This window comes from Schistocerca nitens, chromosome 2 (assembly GCF_023898315.1).
Source record: "Schistocerca nitens isolate TAMUIC-IGC-003100 chromosome 2, iqSchNite1.1, whole genome shotgun sequence".
Taxonomy (NCBI): Eukaryota; Metazoa; Arthropoda; class Insecta; order Orthoptera; family Acrididae; genus Schistocerca; species Schistocerca nitens.
The window spans coordinates 831,617,133-831,639,491 of NC_064615.1; the positions used below are offsets into that span (position 1 = coordinate 831,617,133).

The window sequence follows — 22,359 nt, forward strand, 5'->3', positions numbered from 1 at the left end:
TTCATATAATCCCTCCCCTCCTAACCTTAACTTATTGTTCTGTTCATTGATTTATGACCCTCCTGGGGATAATCCGTCCTCCTGAAGAAACTCCACCTTTCCTCTTCCCTTCCACCTCCCTCGTCACTGTACGAAATCCCTTCACTGATACAAGCTTGGCTTGTTTGGGGGAAGAGACCAAACAGTGAGGTCATCGGTCTCATCGGATTAGGGAAGGATGGAGAAAGAAGGCGGTCGTGCCCTTTCAGAGGAACCATCCCGGCATTTGCCTGGAGCCACTGATACAAGCGCACCTTTGATGTCAAATTAATTGACTAACTGAGTAAATCAATAAATTAAATAACCCCCCCTCCTCTGGGAATTCCCCCAGCCCCCCTCACTTCCCCACCTGGAAATTGGTGGAAAAAAGACCCAGCCTGTGCTGGAGAGGAAGGATTTCATGACACGAAATTCAAATCAATGTCAATTACACACAAAAAGATATATTTTTAGTTGCAAAATTCAGTTTGCTGGGATTGGATCTCTCTTTTATTTGGCGAGGAAAGCTTATCATGCTCTGTTGTTTGGAAGGTGCATGTCTTGTAAAATACATCGAAAAGAAGTAATTAAAGAGATCGCATTTTTCTGGCCATGCCAGGACTATCGTCATGAAGCACTCACTGGATGTAATTACAGTGTTAAAAAATTTTCCGATCACATATTCGTACTGACCGCAAGGCAGACGTGCCTTCCACCTCGCGTATTCCAACAAATGCAGGTTGGGAGAGAGGCCCACACACATTGCCGACTTGTGTGCCGCGCGGACCAGAAGGCGTGCTAATCCCCGAACAAAGCATTAGGTGGCGGCAACTCTTTGATATTGATAGCTGAGAAATTCCTGTGGAAACTAGCTGAACGATCAGCGCGTTGGATTACCACGCACGGGGGCCCGGGTTGGATTCCCATCTGGGTGGGGGATTTTCTCCCCTCAGCGACTGGGTGTTGTGCTGTCCACGTCATCATTTCATCCCCACTGTCGACGCGCAAGTCGCCCAATGTGGCGTCGCACTCAACAAGACTTACACTTGGCGGCTGAACTTCACGCCTGGGAACGAACTCCTGGCCACTGGCGCCATACGATCATTTCCATTGTCCTGTGGAAACACAAGCTCTCTGCTCTCTCTCTCTCTCTCTCTCTCTCTCTCTCTCTCTCTGTTTCTCCCCCCCCCCCTCCCATCTCTCTCTCCCCTTCTCTCCGAAGTGACTACATTCTGCCCAGTGAGCGTCTGTCGTGTACTGTGGTAACCCCTTTTTCTTGTCTTGAACAAGGCAGTGGTTACCTGGTAAATCCACAGCTGTGAGTGTCTTTGCAATATTCCAACACTCTATAACACTGACTGACTAATTAATTAAATCGATATCCTTTGTGCGTGGGCAGTTTTTCCTTTCATGCTAATGGTATTTCTGCGGGATTCGATCCTGCCACTGCCTGGTTTACAAACACTACTCTTCCCTCTTCCTGATTTTTTTCCCTTGCCTCCTATTGGTGGATAGTGGCACAGTTAGGCCATTTGGTAGGAAGTCCATTACATTGAAGGTAGCTGAACATTTCAAATTTCAGTTCAGTTGCATGCTATGTCGTCCTTAAACAATCTTCAGGGGGGGGGGGGGGGGGGAAGAGGGTGTGGATTGGTGAGCTTGTGTGTGTTTGTGTTACGATTGGGTTTTTAAAGCACTGTATAATCCTATACAATCCCTAAACTGATTCTTTTAGATACACCAGGATGAAAAATGAGGAGGAGAGAAGAGGAGGGGAGGAGGAGGAGGAGGAGGAGGAGGAAAGGTCTATCACGTGATTGGATAGTAACAACAACAACGAATAACACCTCCATCTTTCTGCCGCAAGACAGAGTCCACCGGACTGTACTGAGAAGCATACTTAAGCCACATTCCATTCCATAGTAGTATTTGAATGGTTAGATGTTGGAGATCACTAAAACTCTCAGGCATCCCGTGCGCTCATGTCCCAACGCCCAAAGTCCACACATAGTGCCCCAGACACAGACATACAGAACATAGAGCAAACGCACTGCAGCTGTAGAATATGTGTTTGAAGGTGATAGATGCATTCGAGTACTTTAGTGCTTTACTATACTGTCCGCCTAATGTGCTGTTCTATCTCGTACATGAGAATGTTACTCATGAAGGACTGATTGTGTCCTTCCATCCAATTGACATCTAGCACACAAAATAGCGTGATTGGGATGGTCATGCACTGTCATTGTGGATCCCTAAAGTATAAAAGGATGTGTGATAGGCGCAGCAGAATGCATTGAATGGTTGCTACTGCTGAAGGATCTAGACGATCTTGTTAGAAATATTGGTAATGTAAATTATGTAGGAGATGTTATGCTCTTTAGCAGAATGAACTGAAATGTGCTTACGCTTGCTGCAGAACCGTTTTGCAAAGTGTGTTTCACTATTTGCAGAGCTGTAGCACTGTCTAAAATTACTTTGAAATCGAGTCTTCAGTATTGATAATATGTGTGCAAAGTCTTTATGTGCATGTATGTAGAGCTGTCAGCGATGGATGGTTGTGGTTCAGACACATAGCTTGCTAATTGTTTATCTATAAATGACGATGTCGGGAAGATGCACTCAGTAGGTGGAGAGAGAGAGAAGGAAAACTCTTATGGCCCAAGATGCTATCTGCAGTCAACGCACTGTCAACTAACAACTAACAAATAACTTATTATGTGGGTATTACAAATAAATACCTAAAAGCTGCAGTTTGTAGATGTCCTGAGAGAGTTTTGAGTACATATCAGTGTTGAAAATTATAAACAGAAATAATGCAGCACATCTGGTAAGCAAGAAGACCATATACTTACCGGAAAAAAATTGAGCAGCAACAGAAGTCAACTTTGTACACATGTCAACTCCCTGTTTTAGATCCCTACATGATGAAATGAAAGTCAAATGAGCGTGCAGAACTGTTTCCTGACTTTGAGTTTGCATCAAGTGCAGCGCTACATGAGTCTGCAGAGAAGCTCGCAGATGGGTCAGAGTAGTACACGGAACTGTTTCCAGACTGCAAGTTCACAATACATCCGTCATCTGCACCACTCGTTGAGCCTCATATAGTAACAAGTCGACTGTTACTATACTTTTCATGCTCGTTCTATCCAAAAAGCATGCATGTGGATCATCAGGAAGAGAGGAAGTCAGGATTTTTTAGTAGGTTTGTGTGTAAGACACGCAAATATTCTTGTAGGGAATCAAACGACGCATGGGTATGTCAGCAATATGACCACACACATGTGGAAAACTGTCGAAAAAAGATTAAAAATGATGTAAAGTCGGTAAAATTCGAGTCAAACCTGGTATAATCACGAAAAATTGATATGAAAAACGAAAATTGAGGGAAATACGACGAAATATGTAAAATCGTAAAAACCTAGCAAAATTACAGAAATTGACTGTCATCACAAAACCATGAAATGGACACAACGAATTCTAGAGAGTGGACTGATGCTTCATATACACACCTTGATAGTGGAAGAAGAGGCATTCTAGAGACATGGTGTCAAGATAAAACAGTCATACTATCCCGCACATGTGCAAGAGAAAGGTTATCTGGGATGGTGGTGAACTGCGATAAGGCTGTTACATCTCCTCTGGCTTCTGATCGTGGTATTTATTTCCTCATAAGATGTCACTGTTTCTTCGTGTGCATTTTTGGCTGCCAATGATCATTTTATATGACTGTTGTGAACATACAGGGTGACAATTATTGAACTATATTAAAAGAAGCGTAAATTAGTTACGATTTACGACGTGCACACACTTTATTCAAAATGTAAACGTCACTACATGTATTCTGATTTAGGTTATAACATATTAGATATGCCTGCCATCATTGGCGATGATGTGGCGCTGATGAATAGCGAAATTCTGCATGACCTGCTGAAGTGTCGAAACATCGATGCTATCAATGACCTCCTGAACGGCTGTTTTCAGCTCAGCAATGGTTTTGGATTTATTACTGTACATCTTGTCTTTAATATAGCCCCACAAAAAGGAGTCGCATGTGTTCAGATCAGGAGAATATGGCGGTCAATCGAGGACCATGCCAGTAGCCTCTGGGTACCTCAGAGCCAGAATGCGGTCCTGTGTTCCTCCAGGACATCAAACACCCTCCTGCTTCGATGGGACCGAGTTCCGTCTTGCATGGACCAAATCTTGTTGAAATCATGGTCATTTTGGATAATGGGGATGAAATCATCTTCCAAAACCTTCATGTACTGTTCGGCAGTCACCGTGCCGTCAAGGAATATCGCAACGATTATTCCGTGACTGGACATTGGACACTACACAGTCACTCGTTGACGGTGAAGACACTTCTCGATTGAGAAAGGCGGATTCTCAGTCCCTCAAATGCGTCAATTTTGCTTATCGACGAACCCATCCAAATGATAGTGGGCTTCGTCGCTAAACCAAACCATACATGCGCATACTAATTCCTATCATGCCCCTCAGCCAACCATGCTGTTTGAACGTCCTATCGCAGATTGTCTAGAAGTTATGACGATTTTATTTCATGTAGTTCAATAATCGAGATCCTGTATCATAATTTCCGAACCGTAATCGGACTTGAATTTCGTAAACAGCAGGCCTTTGCAAATGTAAGCAGTCTTTGTGTTACAAAGAACCGATGTTTTCTTTGGTGTGACAAGGTAGAGTATTATCACTTTATAGTATGTCACCGTAGTTTATCGAAGAGAGAATGTTTGTCATGAGCTGGAAGTAAGTTTCTTACACTGGAATATTAACAGCGTTGCTTTCCGCATGGCTAACAGGCCAGAAACCGCACAGCTCCAGCATTACAGTGTGTTTAAGTGCAGAATCATGTAGTCCTTGGAATGTGTTTGCGTTCTATGATCATTTCTCTCTTTCCGATACTTTCTTGGTATGAACCCTAAACACTAGAACAATATTTCAGAATTTTTTAGCACAAGTGATATATGTTTCAGACTAGTTTTCTAAGTAGTGACGGTTGTTTCAGAAGTACTGCAAAACCTTGTATGTACATTTGCATGAGAGTTGGGTGTGGAAGAGAGTTAGTGCAGCGTGGTGCGTAATTTCATGTGTCAAGCGCAGCTGCTATGCATTTGTCTATTTCCTCATGAAATGTAGCTGTTTGATGCATTTTCCGTTGATGATCATTTTATAGGACTAATGCGAGCACAGCATAACTTCTGAACCGTAATATGGTGTGAAGGGTGGACGCTGTACATCTCCACAGTGTGCTTGTGTGTTCCTTGAGTGAACTGCGACTTGCTAGTCATTTAGTGTAAGACAGTCGAGACAGCAGGTCGCGAGTGGACGATGGAATTTACCAGTGTAGAAAAATCAGACATGCTCGTGATGTATGGAGGATCAATGCGGTTCGTTCTTGTACGGTGTATGAGGCAGGATATCCCAATAGACGTCAACCATCTCGGTAATTACACTACTAGCCATTAAAATTGCTACACCAAGAAGAAATGCAGATGATAAGCGGGTATTCATTGGAAAATAGATTATACTAGAACTGACATGTGATTACATTTTTACGCAATTTGGGTGCGTAGATCCTGAGAAATCTGTCAAACGAAGCTTGGATGGCGTGTACAGGTACAGCTGCCCATGCAGCTTCAACACGATACCACAGTTCATCAAGAGTAGTGACTGGCGTATTGTGACGAGCCAGTTGCTCGGCCACCATTGACCAGACGTTTTCAATTGGTGGAGAATGTGCTGGCCAGGGCAGCAGTGGAACATTTTCTGTATCCAGAAAAGCCCGTACAGGACCTGCAACATGCAGTCGTGCATTGTCCTGCTGAAATGTAGGGTTTCGCAGGCATCGAATGAAAGGTAGAGCCATTGGTCGTAACACATTGAAATGTAACGTCCACTGTTCAAAGTGCCGTCAATGCGAACAAGAGGTGACCGAGACGTATAACCAATGGCACCCCATACCATCACGCCGGGTGATACGCCAGTATGGCGATGACGAATACACGCTTCCAATGTGCGTTCACCGCGATGTCGCCAAACACGGATTCGACCATCATGATGCTGTAAACAGAACCTGGATTCATCCGAAAAAATGACGTTTTGCCATTCGTGCACCCAGGTTCGTCATTGAGTACACCATCGCAGGCGCTACTGTCTATGATACAGCGTCGAGGGTAACCGCAGTCGAGGTCTCCGAGCTGATAGTCCATTCTGGTGCAAACGTCGTCGAACTGTTCATGTCTTGCAAATGTCTCCATCTGTTGACTCAGGGATCGATTCGTGGCTGTACGATCTGTTACAGCCATGCGGATAAGATGCCTGTCATCTCGACTGCTAGTGACACGAGAGCGTTGGGATCCAGCACGGCGTTCCGTATTACCCTCCTGAACCCACCGATTCCATGTTCTGCTAACAGTCATTGGATCTCTACCAACACGAGCAGCAATGTCGCGAAACGATAAACCGCAATCGCGATAGGCTACAATCTGACCTTTATCAAAGTTGGAAACGTGATGGTACGCATTTCTCCTCCTTACACGAGGCATCGCAACTACGTTTCACTAGCAACGCCGGTCAACTGAAGTTTGTGTATGAGAAATCGGTTGGAAACTTTCCTCATGTCATCACGTTGTAGGTGTCGCCATCGGCGCCAACCTTGTGTGAATGCTCTGAAAAGCTAATCATTTGCATATCACAGCATCTTCTTCTTGTCGGTTAAATTTCGCGTCTGTAGCACGTCATCTTCATGGTGTAGCAATTTAATGGGCAGTAGTGTATTTATCAACCTCTTCTACCAGTTACGTGAAAGTGGTAGTGTAATATCTAGACAACGTAACAGAAGAAAACAAGTTTGCAACTGATCCTACCTCCCGCGCAATCGCACGAGGGAGTGGTATGAATAAGGAAAGTGTCCTATGCATTCTCCATCGACATAGGTTCCATCCTTATCACAGCTCTCTCCATCAAAAGCTGCTTGGAAACGATTCTGAGGATCATGGTAACTTCTGTACATGGGCATTAAATCAGGACACTCCAGATGCATGACGTACTTCGTTTTCCGATGAAGCCACATTTACCAATCATGGGCCGCATGGAGTGATCGCGCGGTTTGAGGCGTCATGTCACGGATTGCGCGGCCCCTCCCGCCGGAGGTTGGGGTCCTCCCTCGGGCATGGGTGTGTGTGTTGTCATTAGCATAAGTTAGCTCAGGTTAGTTTCAGTAGTGTGTAAGTCTAGGGGCCGATGACATCAGCAGTTTGATCCCTTAGTAATTCACACATATTTGAACTTTTGTTCCACCCATGGGCAGGTAAACAGCCGAAACACGCACTATTGGCAATTCCCGTTGGCTTCGTCAGGTGAAAGATCAGCGTCCATGGAGTGTAAACGTGTGGTGTGGGATAGCAAACCACCAGCTCATAGGCGTTTGTTTCTTAGACGGAACATTGAATGGGCACAGTTATCACAGCCTCCTAACAGACCGTATTCCAGAAATGCTAGAAGGCGTTCCTCTGCAGACAAGGAGGAACCTGTGGCACCATCATGATGGCTGTCCAGCTCATAGTGCAAGAAGTACTACAACATGTCTTCAGGTTTTTTTTTTTTTCGAAATCATTGGATTGAACGCAGATGACGTGTACCTTGGCCGGCCCGTTCCCCTGATTTGAGATCTATAGACTTTTTTCTGTGAGCAAAGCTGAAAGACACTGTGTACAAGGACAAAGCAACTACATCCGATGATATGCAATGATGTATTACTGCAACTTGCTCGGATATCTCCGCTGAAATACAAGCACGTGTGCAGCTGTCGCTCCATACCAGACTGGAAGCGTGTATTGCCGCTGCCGGTGGTTATTTTGAACACAACCCGTGACGGTCAGTTGCCCCCTTATTGGCCAGAATCAACATAACTAGTGTATATACCGGCGTTGTTCTTTAGGTTCACAAGTATTGTACAAGTGTTGATGTGGGAACTTTTCAAAATAAGGTACCTCATAAGCGACTCGAACTATAATCCTACAATAAACACAATCGACTTTCTAATTTATGCTACTTTTAGTTTGTTAATGTCAGTAGGCTAACAATACGAGTCCATGACTACCAATTTATTCTATGAAAACCGCAGATTAATAGTACTTTCCGTTTCTGCAATATACGTGTTGCAAGTTTTAGGTAATTCACCTTGTATATAGGATGCTTCACAATTCCTAACTCAGGCTTCAGGCGTTGTAAAGGGGACTTAGTAGATAACATTTTGATAGGGAACCCACGCCCAGAAAATCACAGTTTGGATGTAAAATATGTTTGGCGATTGGGTTACTTTCAAAACTCCCTCTTCACGGTACACACAGTGTCGACAATCAGCTCTGCCCTGTGCACTCTACAGGAGCCGATGGCATGGGCAGTGTTTCGATTACTCGGATGAAGCATTTCCGAAAGGGCCGAGTTCGTAAATTATTCGCATGCCGTCGTGGTTAGTGGTGAATACTCAGTATTGTAGAACACTCAGTATAATGTCGTTTATTGAAACTGAACTACACTGTTTGAACAATCACTATATACACACAAAATCAAATAACTTGTAGACGACCTTTCATCAAGAGCGTCGGTGAAGTCCGTCGGAGCTGGTCCTAGCTCGGCGAGGAACTGGCTGTACTGCTGCTGCGCTGGCCTTATAAAGCCAGCGGAGGTCGGCGGAGTACTCCAACTTTCCCTGTATCTGTGAGGTGACCTCTGCAGAAAAAGGTTCAGATCAGTCTCTAGCAAGTTCTGTTTGTTTTGAAGAATTGTTTTCCTCTTGGTTGCGCCTGCAAGTTCTTTTGTGTGTTATATGGTACACAGGGGTGTCTTGAGTGTAGTCTGCCTGTCAGGGGCCGTCTGTGGCAGTCGTAACAGTTAGTGTCCCGTGCATCACAAACTGGCGCTATCCAAACTCATCGCCGAGACAACTGTGGTGCACCATGGACCACTGATGACTGATTCAGCGAACGTTGCTGCACATGGGCCTCAACAGCAGGTACCTGCTTCATGCACCCATACTGACTGCCATTCATCTGCGACAAACACAACTGGGCGTCGACTTCAGTGGCGATAGGTAGCTTTTTTAGATGAATCATGTGTTGTGCTCCATTGGACAGACAGCCTTGGCGTGTACGGTGTGAAACGCCTGAAAGCATAACCTGAAAAGCAAGGGTCCAGGTCAGAAGAGGAAATGTTATCGTATGGGAAATGTTTTCGTGCCATTTCCTGTGTGATTTCGTAATTCTGTAAGGCACAATGGGTCAACACAGGTATTCGTCTATCCTTGGGGACAATTTCCATCATTATACACATCTTCCAGCATGATAATGCAATACGTCACACATCTCGCATTGTACGTGCATGGCTCAGGGAGCACGAAGATGAGCTTACCGTACACACTTGGCCGCCAAACCCCCTCCGGATTTAAACTCAGTCGAGAGTCTGTGGGACCACCTAGAACGGGCTGTTCGCGCCATGGAAGCTCAACCGAGAAACATAGCGCAGCTGGCCACGGAGTTGGAGTTGGCATGGCTCCACATACCGCCCATAACCTCATTTACTCTCTTTCCATACGTCTGTGCTGCAAAAGATGGCTATTCAGGCCTTCGACCAGTGGTCACATTAATGTGACTGGACCGCGTATTCTGCAGTAACGCACTGTGTGAACGTCCTGTACGTTGTACTCGAATGAAGCATTAAAATCATCACCTTAACGTTTCCCTACTTTTTATTAATTCAGACTCAAAATATTTTTGACCGATTGGGTACATTGTTCTAGTCTTATCAGGCCTACTTTCCAACTTGCTCCTTAAAGTTCTTTCATACTTTGCTTAAGTCCATCTGCAATGGAGTCAAACAATACATCTACATCTACATCCATACTCCGCAAGCCACCTGGTGGTGTGCGGCGGAGGGTACCTTGAGTAACTCTATCGGTTCTCCCTTCTATTCCAGTCTCGTATTGTTCGTGGAAAGAAAGATTGTCAGTATGCCTCTGTGTGGGCTCTAATCTCTCTAATTTTATCCTCGTGGTCTCTTCGCGAGATATACGTAGGAGGGAGCAATATACTGCTTGACTCCTCGGTGAAGTTATGTTCACGAAACTTCAACAAAAGCCCATACCGACCTACTGAGCGTCTCTCCTGCAAAGTCTTCCACTGGAGTTTATCTATCATCTCCTTAACGCTTTCACGATTACCAAATGATCCTGTAACGAAGCGCGCTGTTCTCCGTTGGATCTTCTCTATCTCCTCTATCAACACTATCTGGTACGAATCCCACACTGGTGAGCAATATTCAAGCAATGGGTGAACAAGTGTACTGTAACCTACTTCCTTTGTTTTCGGATTGCATTTCCTTAGGACTCTTCCAATGAATCTCAGTCTGGCATCTGCTTTACCGACGATCAACTTTATATGATCATTCCATTTTAAATCACTCCTAATGCGTACTCCCAGATAATTTATGGAATTAACTGCTTCCAGTTGCTGACCTGCTATATTGTAGCTAAATGATAAAGGATCTTTCTTTCTATGTATTCGCTGCACATTACACTTGTCTACATTGAGATTCAATTGCCATTCCCTGCACCATGCGTCAATTCGTTGCAGATCCTCCTGCATTTCAGTACAATTTTCCATTGTTACAACCTCTCGATATACCACAGCATCATCCGCAAAAAGCCTCAGTGAACTTCCGATGTTATCCACAAGGTCATCCATATATAAAGCGAATAGCAACGGTCCTACGACACTCCCCTGCGGCACACCTGACATCACTCTTACTTGGGAAGACTTATCTCCATTGAGAATGACATGCTGCGTTCTGTTATCTAGGAACTCTTCAATCAAATCACACAATTGGTCTGATAGTCCATATGCTCTTACTTTGTTCATTAGATGACTGTGGGGAACTGTATCAAACGCCTTGCGGAAGTCAAGAAACACGGCACCCACTTGGGAACCCGTGTCTATGGCCCCCTGAGTCTCGTGGACGAATAGCGCGAGCTGGGTTACACACGACCGTCTTTTTCGAAACCCATGCTGATTCCTACAGAGTAGATTTCTAGTCTCCAGAAAAGTCATTGTGCCATCAACAAATCGACAGCGGTTCAATATACACAATGGTCCATCCGCCAGAATCTACCTTAAGCATATCGGTTCAAGTAACTTTAGACGAGCATGGCATATGTTTCCGTCAGCCGATAGTGAAAATAAGCGTGCGTTAAGCTTTTCTGAACCAGGAAAGACCTGTCCACTCGCATGCCCGATTTATTGATCGGCTGGGTGACAAAGATGGACAATCAAACGCTCAGAAGCTTCTAAAATGTGGTGTTACAGGAGACTGTTGAAACTCCGATGGACGGATCAAATAAGGAACGATGAAGTTCTGCAACATAACAAGGACAAAATACATGTAGGGCAATAAAGAATATGATGAACCGAAGACAGAATGGTTGGGCACGCACTAAGACATAAGTCGTACCACAGAGAAATTGACCAAAACGCACACAATAGTACAGATAAGCGTGGATTTTCAAGCGGTAGCATGTGTATGCATTTCTTCTAAAACTGAGACAGAAATAATGGTGGAGAAAATGGTAGATACACCAGTTAATAAGTGCAAGGACAAGTGAAAGATCGCCGGCCAGAGTGGCCGTGCGGTTCTAGGCGCTACAGTCCGGAGCCGAGCGACCGCTACGGTCGCAGGTTCGAATCCTGCCTCGGGCATGGATGTGTGTGATGTCCTTAGGTTAGTTATGTTTAATTAGTTCTAAGTTCTAGGCTACTGATGACCTCAGAAATTAAGTCGCATAGTGCTCAGAGCCATTTGAACCATTTGAACAACTGAAAGATCAATACGTTAGGTTTTGAAAAAATCTGGAATCAAGCCCATCAAAATTCTGAACCTGCACGACTTTGATAGGTTACAGTTATTTAATTACATATTATGTAACAATGTCGTTCATGATAATACTTCAAGTAGTTAAAGGCTTTTAGTTGCTTTAATATACGTAGGCCTACAAGTGTGAAATGAAACACACTCTCCGTTTTATTCAAGCGGCCGACTAAAATCAGCACTTTCTCGGCCAGTCACGCTTAACTGTATGCGTGGCCCCTTCGCCGATTACCATCGGCCGATAATTTTGTGTTTTGCTACAGATACTACTATCGCTCGAAATTTCAATCGTCCATGCTTTCACCTCTGAACAACGTTCTTGTCGTAACAAACGATACTGTGATCAGCCGACTGAAAAATCGTTCATGCCTCAATCCACCTTTGTCGTTTCTATGACAAACAATTTGTGTATGACAAGGTTAGCTCAAATGAAATTTATGATTCCAGAGACCTTTTCAAGTCTCAGACATCTATGACGTATATATGCAGACTGAAACGATGAATGAAAATTGTAAGTAGGCTGTTTAGGTTTTTTTATTGGTAACGCCACCTCTGTATGAAAATCACTGGCTGTGCTGTGTGCAGTCTGTGGCTGCTTTGCATTGTTGTAATACTCGCCATTGTAGTGTTAGGCAGCTGGCTGTGAACAGCGCGTAGCGTTGCGCAGTTGGAGGTCAGCAGCCAGCAGTGGTGGATGTGGGGAGAGAGATGGCGGAGTTTTGAAATTTGTCATGAACTGCTATATTTATATATGATGATATCAAGGTAAATACATTGTTTGTGCTCTATTAATATCTTTCATTTGCTAACTATCCCTATCAGTAGTTAGTGCCTTCCATAGTTTGAATCTTTTATTTAGCTGGCAGTAGTGGCGCTTGCTGTATTGCAGTAGTGGGAGAAACGAAGATTATTGTGAGGTAAGTGATTTAGTGATTTGTGAAAGGTATAGTTTAATGTTAGTCAGGGCTATTCTTTTGTAGAGATTTTTGAAAGTCAGATTGCGTTGCGCTAAAAAAATATTGTGTGTCAGCTTAAGCACAGTCTCGTGTAAAATTATTGAAAGGGGACGTTTCAAAATTTGTACTAAGACCGGGTTTCGACCCCCGGTCCCCTGCTCACTATATGTATGGGCTAACCACTACACCACTCTGGCATAGTGGCCTTGCACCCCTGTACAGGCTAATCTAGCACTCCTCTCTGAGGTGTGAATGGCACAGGCTAGCCTGTGCAGTTGTGCAATGCCACTGTGTCGAGTTGGTTTAGTGGTTAGCTTATCTGCCTAATGAGCAAGAGACTCAGGTTCGGATCCCAGTCTTGGTACAAATTTTCATTCATCGCTCATCGCTTCAGACTGCATATAAGGTTAGTTCAGTTTCTAACAACTGACAGACAGTTAGTAATGCAGCAACTCAGTTGCCAGTTTCTTGATGGGCAGAAAAAAACGTGTAAATTACATATCAGTACCGAACAAGTCCCTTGGTATTACCAAAGCTATGTCCCCAAATGAGTACCTCTGGCCACCGCTCGTAATAGTGCACAGAAACATGGTCACTCGAAGCATAAGCAATAACATACTTTTAACATTAACAGCTCCACTACAATTAAAACAACTTTTCTTTTCTTAAGGTGTTTGTTTCGGGATACTGGTTCCATCTTGAGGCCAAATATGCTAAGACACACCGCGGAACATGGTATTTAAGAAGAGTCATGCGCTTTCGTAGGTCGGTATCTGCTACAAGAATGAAGACAGAGACTTAGAGCGACTTTTAACTTATGCATCAAAACTAAATGCTTACCTCGGCGCCAATTGTAAGTTTTGGTTCATGTGATTACTAGCAGTTGTCTCCGTGATGCAGCTAGCACTCTCGCTTGCTCGTTCATAATCTAATGTGCGTCATATAGAGATGGCAATAACACATCAACAAAAGGTGTTTTGCGTTGACAAGTGCAATTTAGTTAGAACCGCAACAAGGGCTTTTTCGAATGGAATACGGCATTGCACCTCCTACTGCTCAGTATATTCCAGGGTGCCATCAGCAATTCCCGGACGTTGGTCGTTTATGTAAGGGAAAATCCATATGTCAGTCAATGTGCTTCTTCAAGGGGCGGAGCACATTCAGTAGAGTATCACACGTACTCCACAAAAATCTACTCGTTGTGCCAGCCGCAAGTTACGCATTTATAATGTATCAGCGTGTTTATGTTTCAAAACGTTCAAGATTCGATTGCTACATGCGCTACACGATGGTGGTAAGCAACGTATAGAGTTTTGTCAATTCATTTTGGGAGTGGAGGTGGAAGAAAACAATTTCCTTTCACATTTGATGTTCAGTGATGGGAAAAGTGAACCGCGCCAACGTAAGAATATGGGGCACACAGCAGTTACAGGTAGTAGTCAAGCATGAGAGAGGCTCTCTACGAACATCATGTGTTTTGCTACGTTTCCCGAGAAAAAGAAAAGAAATTTACAGCTCCCCCTTGTTTGCAAAAGAAAAAAAGGATTTAAGCCGTCGTCTCACGGTACATGAAAACGCATGTGGACGATGTGCTGGTGACGTCACAATGTGGAATTCCACGTTCCACTACACCGTGGAGCGTGAAATAAAGATTCTGGCATGTCAGATTTGTGCCTCTTGGAGAGAAACGTGGCCAGTGAGATGCGAAATTCTGTTCACGTCACAAGCAGAACTTAGGAGGCGCCATATTATATGGCGTTGAACGCCATTTTTGTGCATTTTCTTTATCATAGATTACGTGGTATGAATACAAGTTGTTTCAAAGCATCAGCAAACTGAGTATATCTCGAAATGCGTCGTTTTTGCTGTGATTTATTATAATAAAGTGACAGCCTGGCTCTTCCGTTTCGTGCTGCAGTGAATGATGGGAAGTGAGCACCGTATGAATAGTAAGTCAGTTGTCAGTCAGAATGTTCGGTCGTAATTGCTTGCGGTTTGTAAATAAAGTCAACTATTATTTTATTCTATTAGTTTAAAATTTAACCATATCGTCGGAATTATCGGAAAAATAAGACATACAAATAAGCTGTTGCAATGAAGAGCATAAATACATCTCAGGCTACACTATACGTCAGTCTACTACGCCAATTACAGTTTTGTGTTGAGTTTCGTTGGCTTCGCCAGCTCTAAACAAAACAGTCACATTCCAACTTAACCTCATTCTCGGGCTTCATTACAGGTCAGGCTTTCAGCACACCTAGTCATCTTTCCGTTCTCCATACCGAAACCAAATGTAACGAATTCGCATGTTTAGCAGAAATAAATCATTACAATGAGTGATTATCATTAACTACCGAAAAGTGAATCACGACTTGGCTCGTTCATTCTGCATCACTCATCGTACAGTTTCCAGCTGCATCACACTACTGAAGAACCGGGTACAACGTAACTGCACCTTAGCACTTCCTGTAATTGCATTTTTAATGTTATAACTTCTCTGTTGTGAAAGTATACCGTTTCAAAGCTACAGTACAATGATGATCTGTCAAAATCGTGTCTTTTTGCTCAAATCACGACATCTGTAGACACTGAGTCCTGGTTGCTATGTCGAAGTTACAGCATAGTTAATAGCATTGTGAGTTGTGTGCAGTGAGCCGGCCGGTGTGGCCGAGCGGTTCTAGGCGCTACAGTCTGGAACCGCGCGACCGCTACGGTCGCAGGTTCGAATCCTGCCTCGGGCACGGATGTGTGTTACGTCCTTAGGTTAGTTAGGTTTAAGTGGTTCTAAGTTCTAGGGGACTGATGACCTCAGCAGTTGAGTCCCATAGTGCTCAGAGCCATTTGAACCATTTTTTGTGTGCAGTGAAGAGAAAGATAGCAGGTTTGCGTCCACCTTCTTCAAAAAATTTTTCAAACTTTGGTTTTTACAGATTCTGGGTCACTTTTATAAATTTAATAGAAATATTATCTGCAGTAGTCGGTGTTATTTATCGTAAATAATATATTTGCTGCAATTCTTGTTGCAAAGGCCAACGACTGAAATCTTAACGTAACAACCAGTCTATGCCAGAGATTAGACACAAGTTACACACTGGAAGTTTTTTCTATTACAAAACTTTTTGTGAAACATATGTACCTGTCTCTTCGTTTGATGGACTGCCTCATCTTGTGTCTTGCCGGTAAGTATCTTTCTCAATGATGGTGAGCAGCTTCGAAAACGTCTCCTCTGTCATTAAAATGAAATTATGAAACGAATCTCGATATTGAAATCTATGTGATGACGTACGTTACTTCAGAGTGATGGCACTCAATGTAACGTCAAAACCATGGGTATTATGCATGCGCAAACTGACATTACACAGTATACTTGGACTATATTCAATTTAAAACCGAAAATTGGATGAAGATTCGATTGAGTTGAGGAATAACTTCTACTAGTATGCATCTCAGATCGTTGTACAGCATTATGTAGTGCTCCTCTGCCAGGAGTTCGCGGTTGAAGCCATCGACGCGTCCAGAATCTTCTTTGCGTTTTTCTCCGCAATTCCTCGACAGTTGCTAAAAGAGTTAACGCAGCTATGTCCATTTTCGTAAATAAACTGTGTGATGTATGCGCCAGATGCAGCCGGGAACTGCCGCTGGAGACCACCAACATGGAAAATAACGATGAGAAGCACGTTGTGTTCCGAGAGATGTAGCAGGCCGTTTCAGAGCATGCAGATGTGATGCGATGAGAAACACGTCCCGTGTGAGAACGGCTTTAGAATCACATGGTTCGTCCGCATCTCGTGGTCGTGCGGTAGCGTTCTCGCTTCCCACGCCCGGGTTCCCGGGTTCGATTCCCGGCGGGGTCAGGGATTTTCTCTGCCTCGTGATGACTGGGTGTTGTGTGATGTCCTTAGGTTAGTTAGGTTTAAGTAGTTCTAAGTTCTAGGGGACTGATGACCATAGATGTTGAGTCCCATAGTGCTCAGAGCCAATCACATGGTTCAAATGGTTCAAACGGCTCTGAGCACTATGCGACTTAAGTTCTGAGGTCATCAGTCGCCTAGAACTTAGAACTAATTAAACCTAACTAACCTAAGGACACCACACACATCCATGCCCGAGGCAGGATTCGAACCTGCGACCGCAGCGGTCGCTCGGTTCCAGACTGTAGCGCCTAGAACCGCACGGCAACTCCGGCCGGCTTAGAATCACATACCTGCATATATTACAGATGTGACTTTTTCCACCATTGCGAGAACTTGCTGAAAATTTCATTTTTCTGCAATACGGAACACCACTAAACAGGTACCTGCATGTAAAACATTTCCTAACAATGAGCTGCACCGGCCATTCCACATTGTCCTCCAATGACATTTGATGACACGGCATTTGATTTTCTTTTTGGTATGTCTACGAAAAATTCCTGTTAATCCAATGAGATCCTATTTAAATACTCCCTGGTTGCTGTGAAATCAGATTTAATACACATCAGCTGTATGTGGATGTGGAAGACCTCAAAAGAGTCTTTTTAAACTGGTATGCAGTTTTACTTCTTTTTCCTCTTACGTGGCACGTAACACATCTCTTTGTAACATTCTTGTTATACTCACCAAAGGCCTTACCGTAGTGGTAAGGCCTTACCGTAAGATCACTGAAGTTAAGTTCTTCAGGCTTGGCTAGCACTTGGATGTGTCATCGTCCGGGCATGTCGAGCGCTGTTGGAAAACTGGGTGCACTCAGCCCTTATGAGGTCAATTGAGGAGCTACTTGATTGAGAAGTAGTGGCTCCGGTCGAAAACTGACAACGGTCGGGAGAGCGGTGTGCTACTAAATGCCCCTCCATATCCTCATCCAATGACGCCTATCGGCTGAGGATGACACGGCGGTCGTTCGGTGCCATTATCATCACCACTATCTATTTTCTTCGCCTTGTTAGTTGTTTACTAATGTCAGCTACCGCATGATACACATGGGATGTGCTTCGTTTTAGAATACACTCAACAGCCTGCTTAGGTGGGTGGTAACGTGCTTGCCTCCTACGCAAGTGGGCCCGGGTTCGATTCCCGGCCGGGTTGGAGATTTTCTCCGCTCGGGGACTGGGTGTTGTGTTGTCCTCATCATCATTTCATCCTCATCACCGGCGCGCAAGTCGCCCAATGTGCTGTCGACTGAAATAAGACTTGCACTTGGCGGCCGCCCTAACCTGGATGGGGCCTGGATGGGGCAAAACGCTCATTTCCATTTACCTATAAGCTGAACTCCATGCATTCGATGGTGAAGCCCACATATGCAAGCGGAGCTCTTCATAGGATTTAACTAAAAAATGTTCAAATGTGTATGAAATCTTATGGGACTTAACTGCTAAGGTCGTCAGTCCCTAAGCTTACACACTACTTAACCTAAATTATCCTAAGGACAAACACACGCACCCGTGCCCGAGGGAGGACTCGAACCTCCGCCGGGCCCAGCCGCACAGTCCATGACTACAGGGTCTTAGACCGCGATTTAACTAAAGCTCGTCATTTTATGCAACTGGGCTAACTGTACAGCAACTTCTGGTAAACTGCGTGACCGCAAATCACATTAAACATTTGTGAAAGATAAATTAAAAACTTGATCCTAAAGGTAATTGTAAAAAGTACTCCAATGTTATGTTTGAGGGCGTATAGAAAATATACCCGTACAAAAACATACGGTTCTCAAGAAAACTAAAACTCTGTAGTTCTAAAGTAAATTTAAATTTACCCCAAAGTTTTATCTTCAGTCGTGTGGAAGATATAGTCGTACGAAATCTGATGAATTGTTTGTAGCAACCTGCACATGAAGCAGATTTCAATGATTTTGAGAAATAATCGTTTTCGTGAGAATTATTACTTGTTGAACATTCCTACAATGTCTCATGCTTTCTCCTGTTGCAGGATACCTCTTCAAGACGCCATTTCATATAGTCGACCGTCCAGTTTTTCAGCACCACCCAAAGATGGGAGTATTGACGGATGCACTGTGGCCTGATCTGTGCTTCCTCCTTTTCGCCTTCTGGACTATGGCCTACGTATACGCCTCGCGGCATTTCAACTTCTGGATCAAGCAAGATGTTCCCTACATAAAGCCCCTGCCTTTTCTCGGTAACTTTGCGGACATTGTCCTGTCGCGCTTGAGTGTGGCCCAGCTGCTCAAGAAAGTATACGAGGAACACGGGCACCAGCCGTATGTGGGTATGTTTGCCTTCGATCAGCCGTTCCTTCTCGTGCGTGACCGTCGTCTGGTGAAGCACATCTTGAGCAGCAAAGTCTCAGGCGCCTGGGACTGGAACAGTGCTGATTGTGACCGGTGTCCTCTGGGACCCAGAAACATATTTGGCGCGAGTGACGAGAGGTAAGTGTACTAATTGTTGTTCATTGACTGCCAAACACATTAAAAACATCACCACAAAGCATTAGCTTATTTTTGTGACGCCTTTTTAAAAATTCGCTCTTCAATATTTCTATTAACACTTTCACCACTCAACTTTTTAAAGACCTTTCAGTCCAGATTCCCAGTCCTTTCGCCCTATATTACTTCTGTTCCCTCTTAATAACCTTTAAACCCCAACAGTTCTTATCACTCGTCCCCCTTCCAGGAAAACTGTGACAGACAGCACTGCTCGGGAGAAGCTGAAATGAAAAGCTATCATCATTGCGGATTTCCCTTCCGCAGACAAATTTTCATCCAAGAATTTTCTTAGCTGACTGGTAACTCTTTTAACGACTGAAGAACAACTATGTACGATTACTCTATACAAATAATTTATGTAATAACGTAATTATAAATGACTAACAAATGTGGAGACGCACACTGAGGTGACAAACGTCACGGGATAGAGATACGCACGCACACAGATGGCGTTAGCGTCGCTGCCCAAGGTATCAGAGAATAGTACATCGGCGGGGCTGTAATTGTGCTCAGGTGATTCATGTGAAAAGGTTTGCGACGTAATTATGGCCGCACAACTGGAATTAACAGATTTTTAACGCGGAATAGCAGTTGGGGCTAGACGGCTGGGACATTCTGTTTCGGAAATCGTTAGGGAATTCAATATCTCGAGATCCACAGTGTCAAGAGTTCGGCGAGAATACATAATTGCAGGCATTACCTCTCACCACAGCCTTCACTTAATGATCGTGAGCAGCGGCGCTCGCGTACAGTTTTCAGTGCTAACAGACATCCACATCTACATCTACGTGGATACTCGGCAAATCGCATTCAAGTGTCTGGCAGAGGGTTCATCGAACCACCTTCACAATTCCCTACTATTCCAATTTCGTATAGCACGCAGAAAGAATGAACACCTATATCTTTCCGTACGAGCTCTGATTTCCCTTATTTTATCGTGGTGATTTTTCCTCCCTATGTAGGTCGGTTGTTGTTGTTGTGGTCTTCAGTCCTGAGACTGGTTTGATGCAGCTCTCCATGCTACTCTATCCTGTGCAAGCTTCTTCATCTCCCAGTACCTACTGCAACCTACATCCTTCTGAATCTGCTTAGTGTATTCATCTCTTGGTCTCCCTCTACGATTTTTACCCTCCACGCTGCCCTCCAATGCTAAATTTGTGATCCCTTGATGCCTCAAAACATGTCTTACCAACCGATCCCTTCTTCTAGTCAAGTTGTGCCACAAACTTCTCTTCTCCCCAATCCTATTCAATACCTCCTCATTAGTTACGTGATCTACCCACCTTATCTTCAGCATTCTTCTGTAGCACCACATTTCGAAAGCTTCTATTCTCTTCTTGTCCAAACTAGTTATCGTCCATGTCTCACTTCCATACATGGCTACACTCCATACAAATACTTTCAGAAACGACTTCCTGACACCTAAATCTATACTCGATGTTAACAAATTTCTCTTCTTGAGAAACGCTTTCCTTGCCATTGCCAGTCTACATTTTATATCCTCTCTACTTCGACCATCATCGGTTATTTTACTCCCTAAATAGCAAAACTCCTTTACTACTTTAAGTGTCTCATTTCCTAATCTAATTCCCTCAGCATCACCCGACTTAATTTGACTACATTCCATTATCCTCGTTTTGCTTTTGTTGATGTTCATCTTATATCCTCCTTTCAAGACACTGTCCATTCCGTTCAACTGCTCTTCCAAGTCCTTTGCTGTCTCTGACAGAATTACAATGTCATCGACGAACCTCAAAGTTTTTACTTCTTCTCCAGGAATTTTAATACCTACTCCGAATTTTTCTTTTGTTTCCTTTACTGCTTGCTCAATATACAGATTGAATAACATCGGGGAGAGGCTACAACCCTGTCTCACTCCTTTCCCAACCACTGCTTCCCTTTCATGCCCCTCGACTCTTATAACTGCCATCTGCTTTCTGTACAAATTGTAAATAGCCTTTCGCTCCCTGTATTTTACCCCTGCCACCTTCAGAATTTGAAAGAGAGTATTCCAGTCAACATTGTCAAAAGCTTTCTCTAAGTCTACAAATGCTAGAAACGTAGGTTTGCCTTTTCTTAATCTTTCTTCCAAGATAAGTCGTAAGGTCAGTATTGCCTCACGTGTTCCAACATTCCTACGGAATCCAAACTGATCTTCCCCGAGGTCAGCTTCTACCAGTTTTCCATTCGTCTGTAAAGAATTCGCGTTAGTATTTTGCAGCTGTGACTTATTAAACTGATAGTTCGGTAATTTTCACATCTGTCAACACCTGCTTTCTTTGGGATTGGAATTATTATATTCTTCTTGAAGTCTGAGGGTATTTCGCCTGTCTCATACATCGTGCTCACCAGATGGTAGAGTTTTGTCATGACTGGCTCTCCCGAGGCCATCAGTAGTTCTAGTGGAATGTTGTCTACTCCCGGGGCCTTGTTTCGACTCAGGTCTTTCAGTGCTCTGTCAAACTCTTCACGCAGTATCTTATCTCCCATTTCGTCTTCATCTACATCCTCTTCCATTTCCATAATATTGTCCTCAAGTACATCTCCCTTGTATAAACCCACTATATACTCCTTCCACCTTTCTACCTTCCCTTCTTTGCTTAGAACTGGGTTTCCATCTGAGCTCTTGATATTCATACAAGTGGTTCTCTTCTCTCCAAAGGTCTCTTTAATTTTCCTGTAGGCAGTATCTATCTTACCCCTAGTGAGACAAGCCTCTACATTCTTACATTTGTCCTCTAGCCATCCCTGCTTAGCCATTTTGCACTTCCTGTCGATCTCATTTTTGAGACGTTTGTATTCCTTTTTGACTGCTTCATTTACTGCATTTTTATATTTTCTCCTTTCATCAATTAAATTCAATATTTCTTCTGTTACCCAAGGATTTCTATTAGCCCTCGTCTTTTTACCTACTCGATCGTCTGCTGCCTTCACCACTTCATCCCTCAGAGCTACCCATTCTTCTTCTACTGTATTTCTTTCCCCCATTCCTGTCAGTTGTTCCCTTATGCTCTCCCTGAAACTC

The 22,359-nt window shown here is 43.8% G+C and overlaps 1 protein-coding gene across 4 annotated transcripts in view; it reads left to right on the top strand.

Annotated features, from left to right (window-relative positions):
* The window catches only part of LOC126237097 (cytochrome P450 6k1-like), a 140,439-nt gene that overhangs the window by 40,506 nt on the left and 77,574 nt on the right, over positions 1 to 22,359 (top strand). For all 4 annotated transcript variants that reach the window (XM_049946904.1, XM_049946901.1, XM_049946905.1 and 1 more), the window contains exon 2: positions 18,821 to 19,277. In XM_049946904.1, the coding sequence (XP_049802861.1) occupies positions 18,883 to 19,277 (395 nt within the window). In that variant the 5' untranslated portion in view covers positions 18,821 to 18,882. The remainder of the gene's footprint in view (positions 1 to 18,820; positions 19,278 to 22,359) is intronic.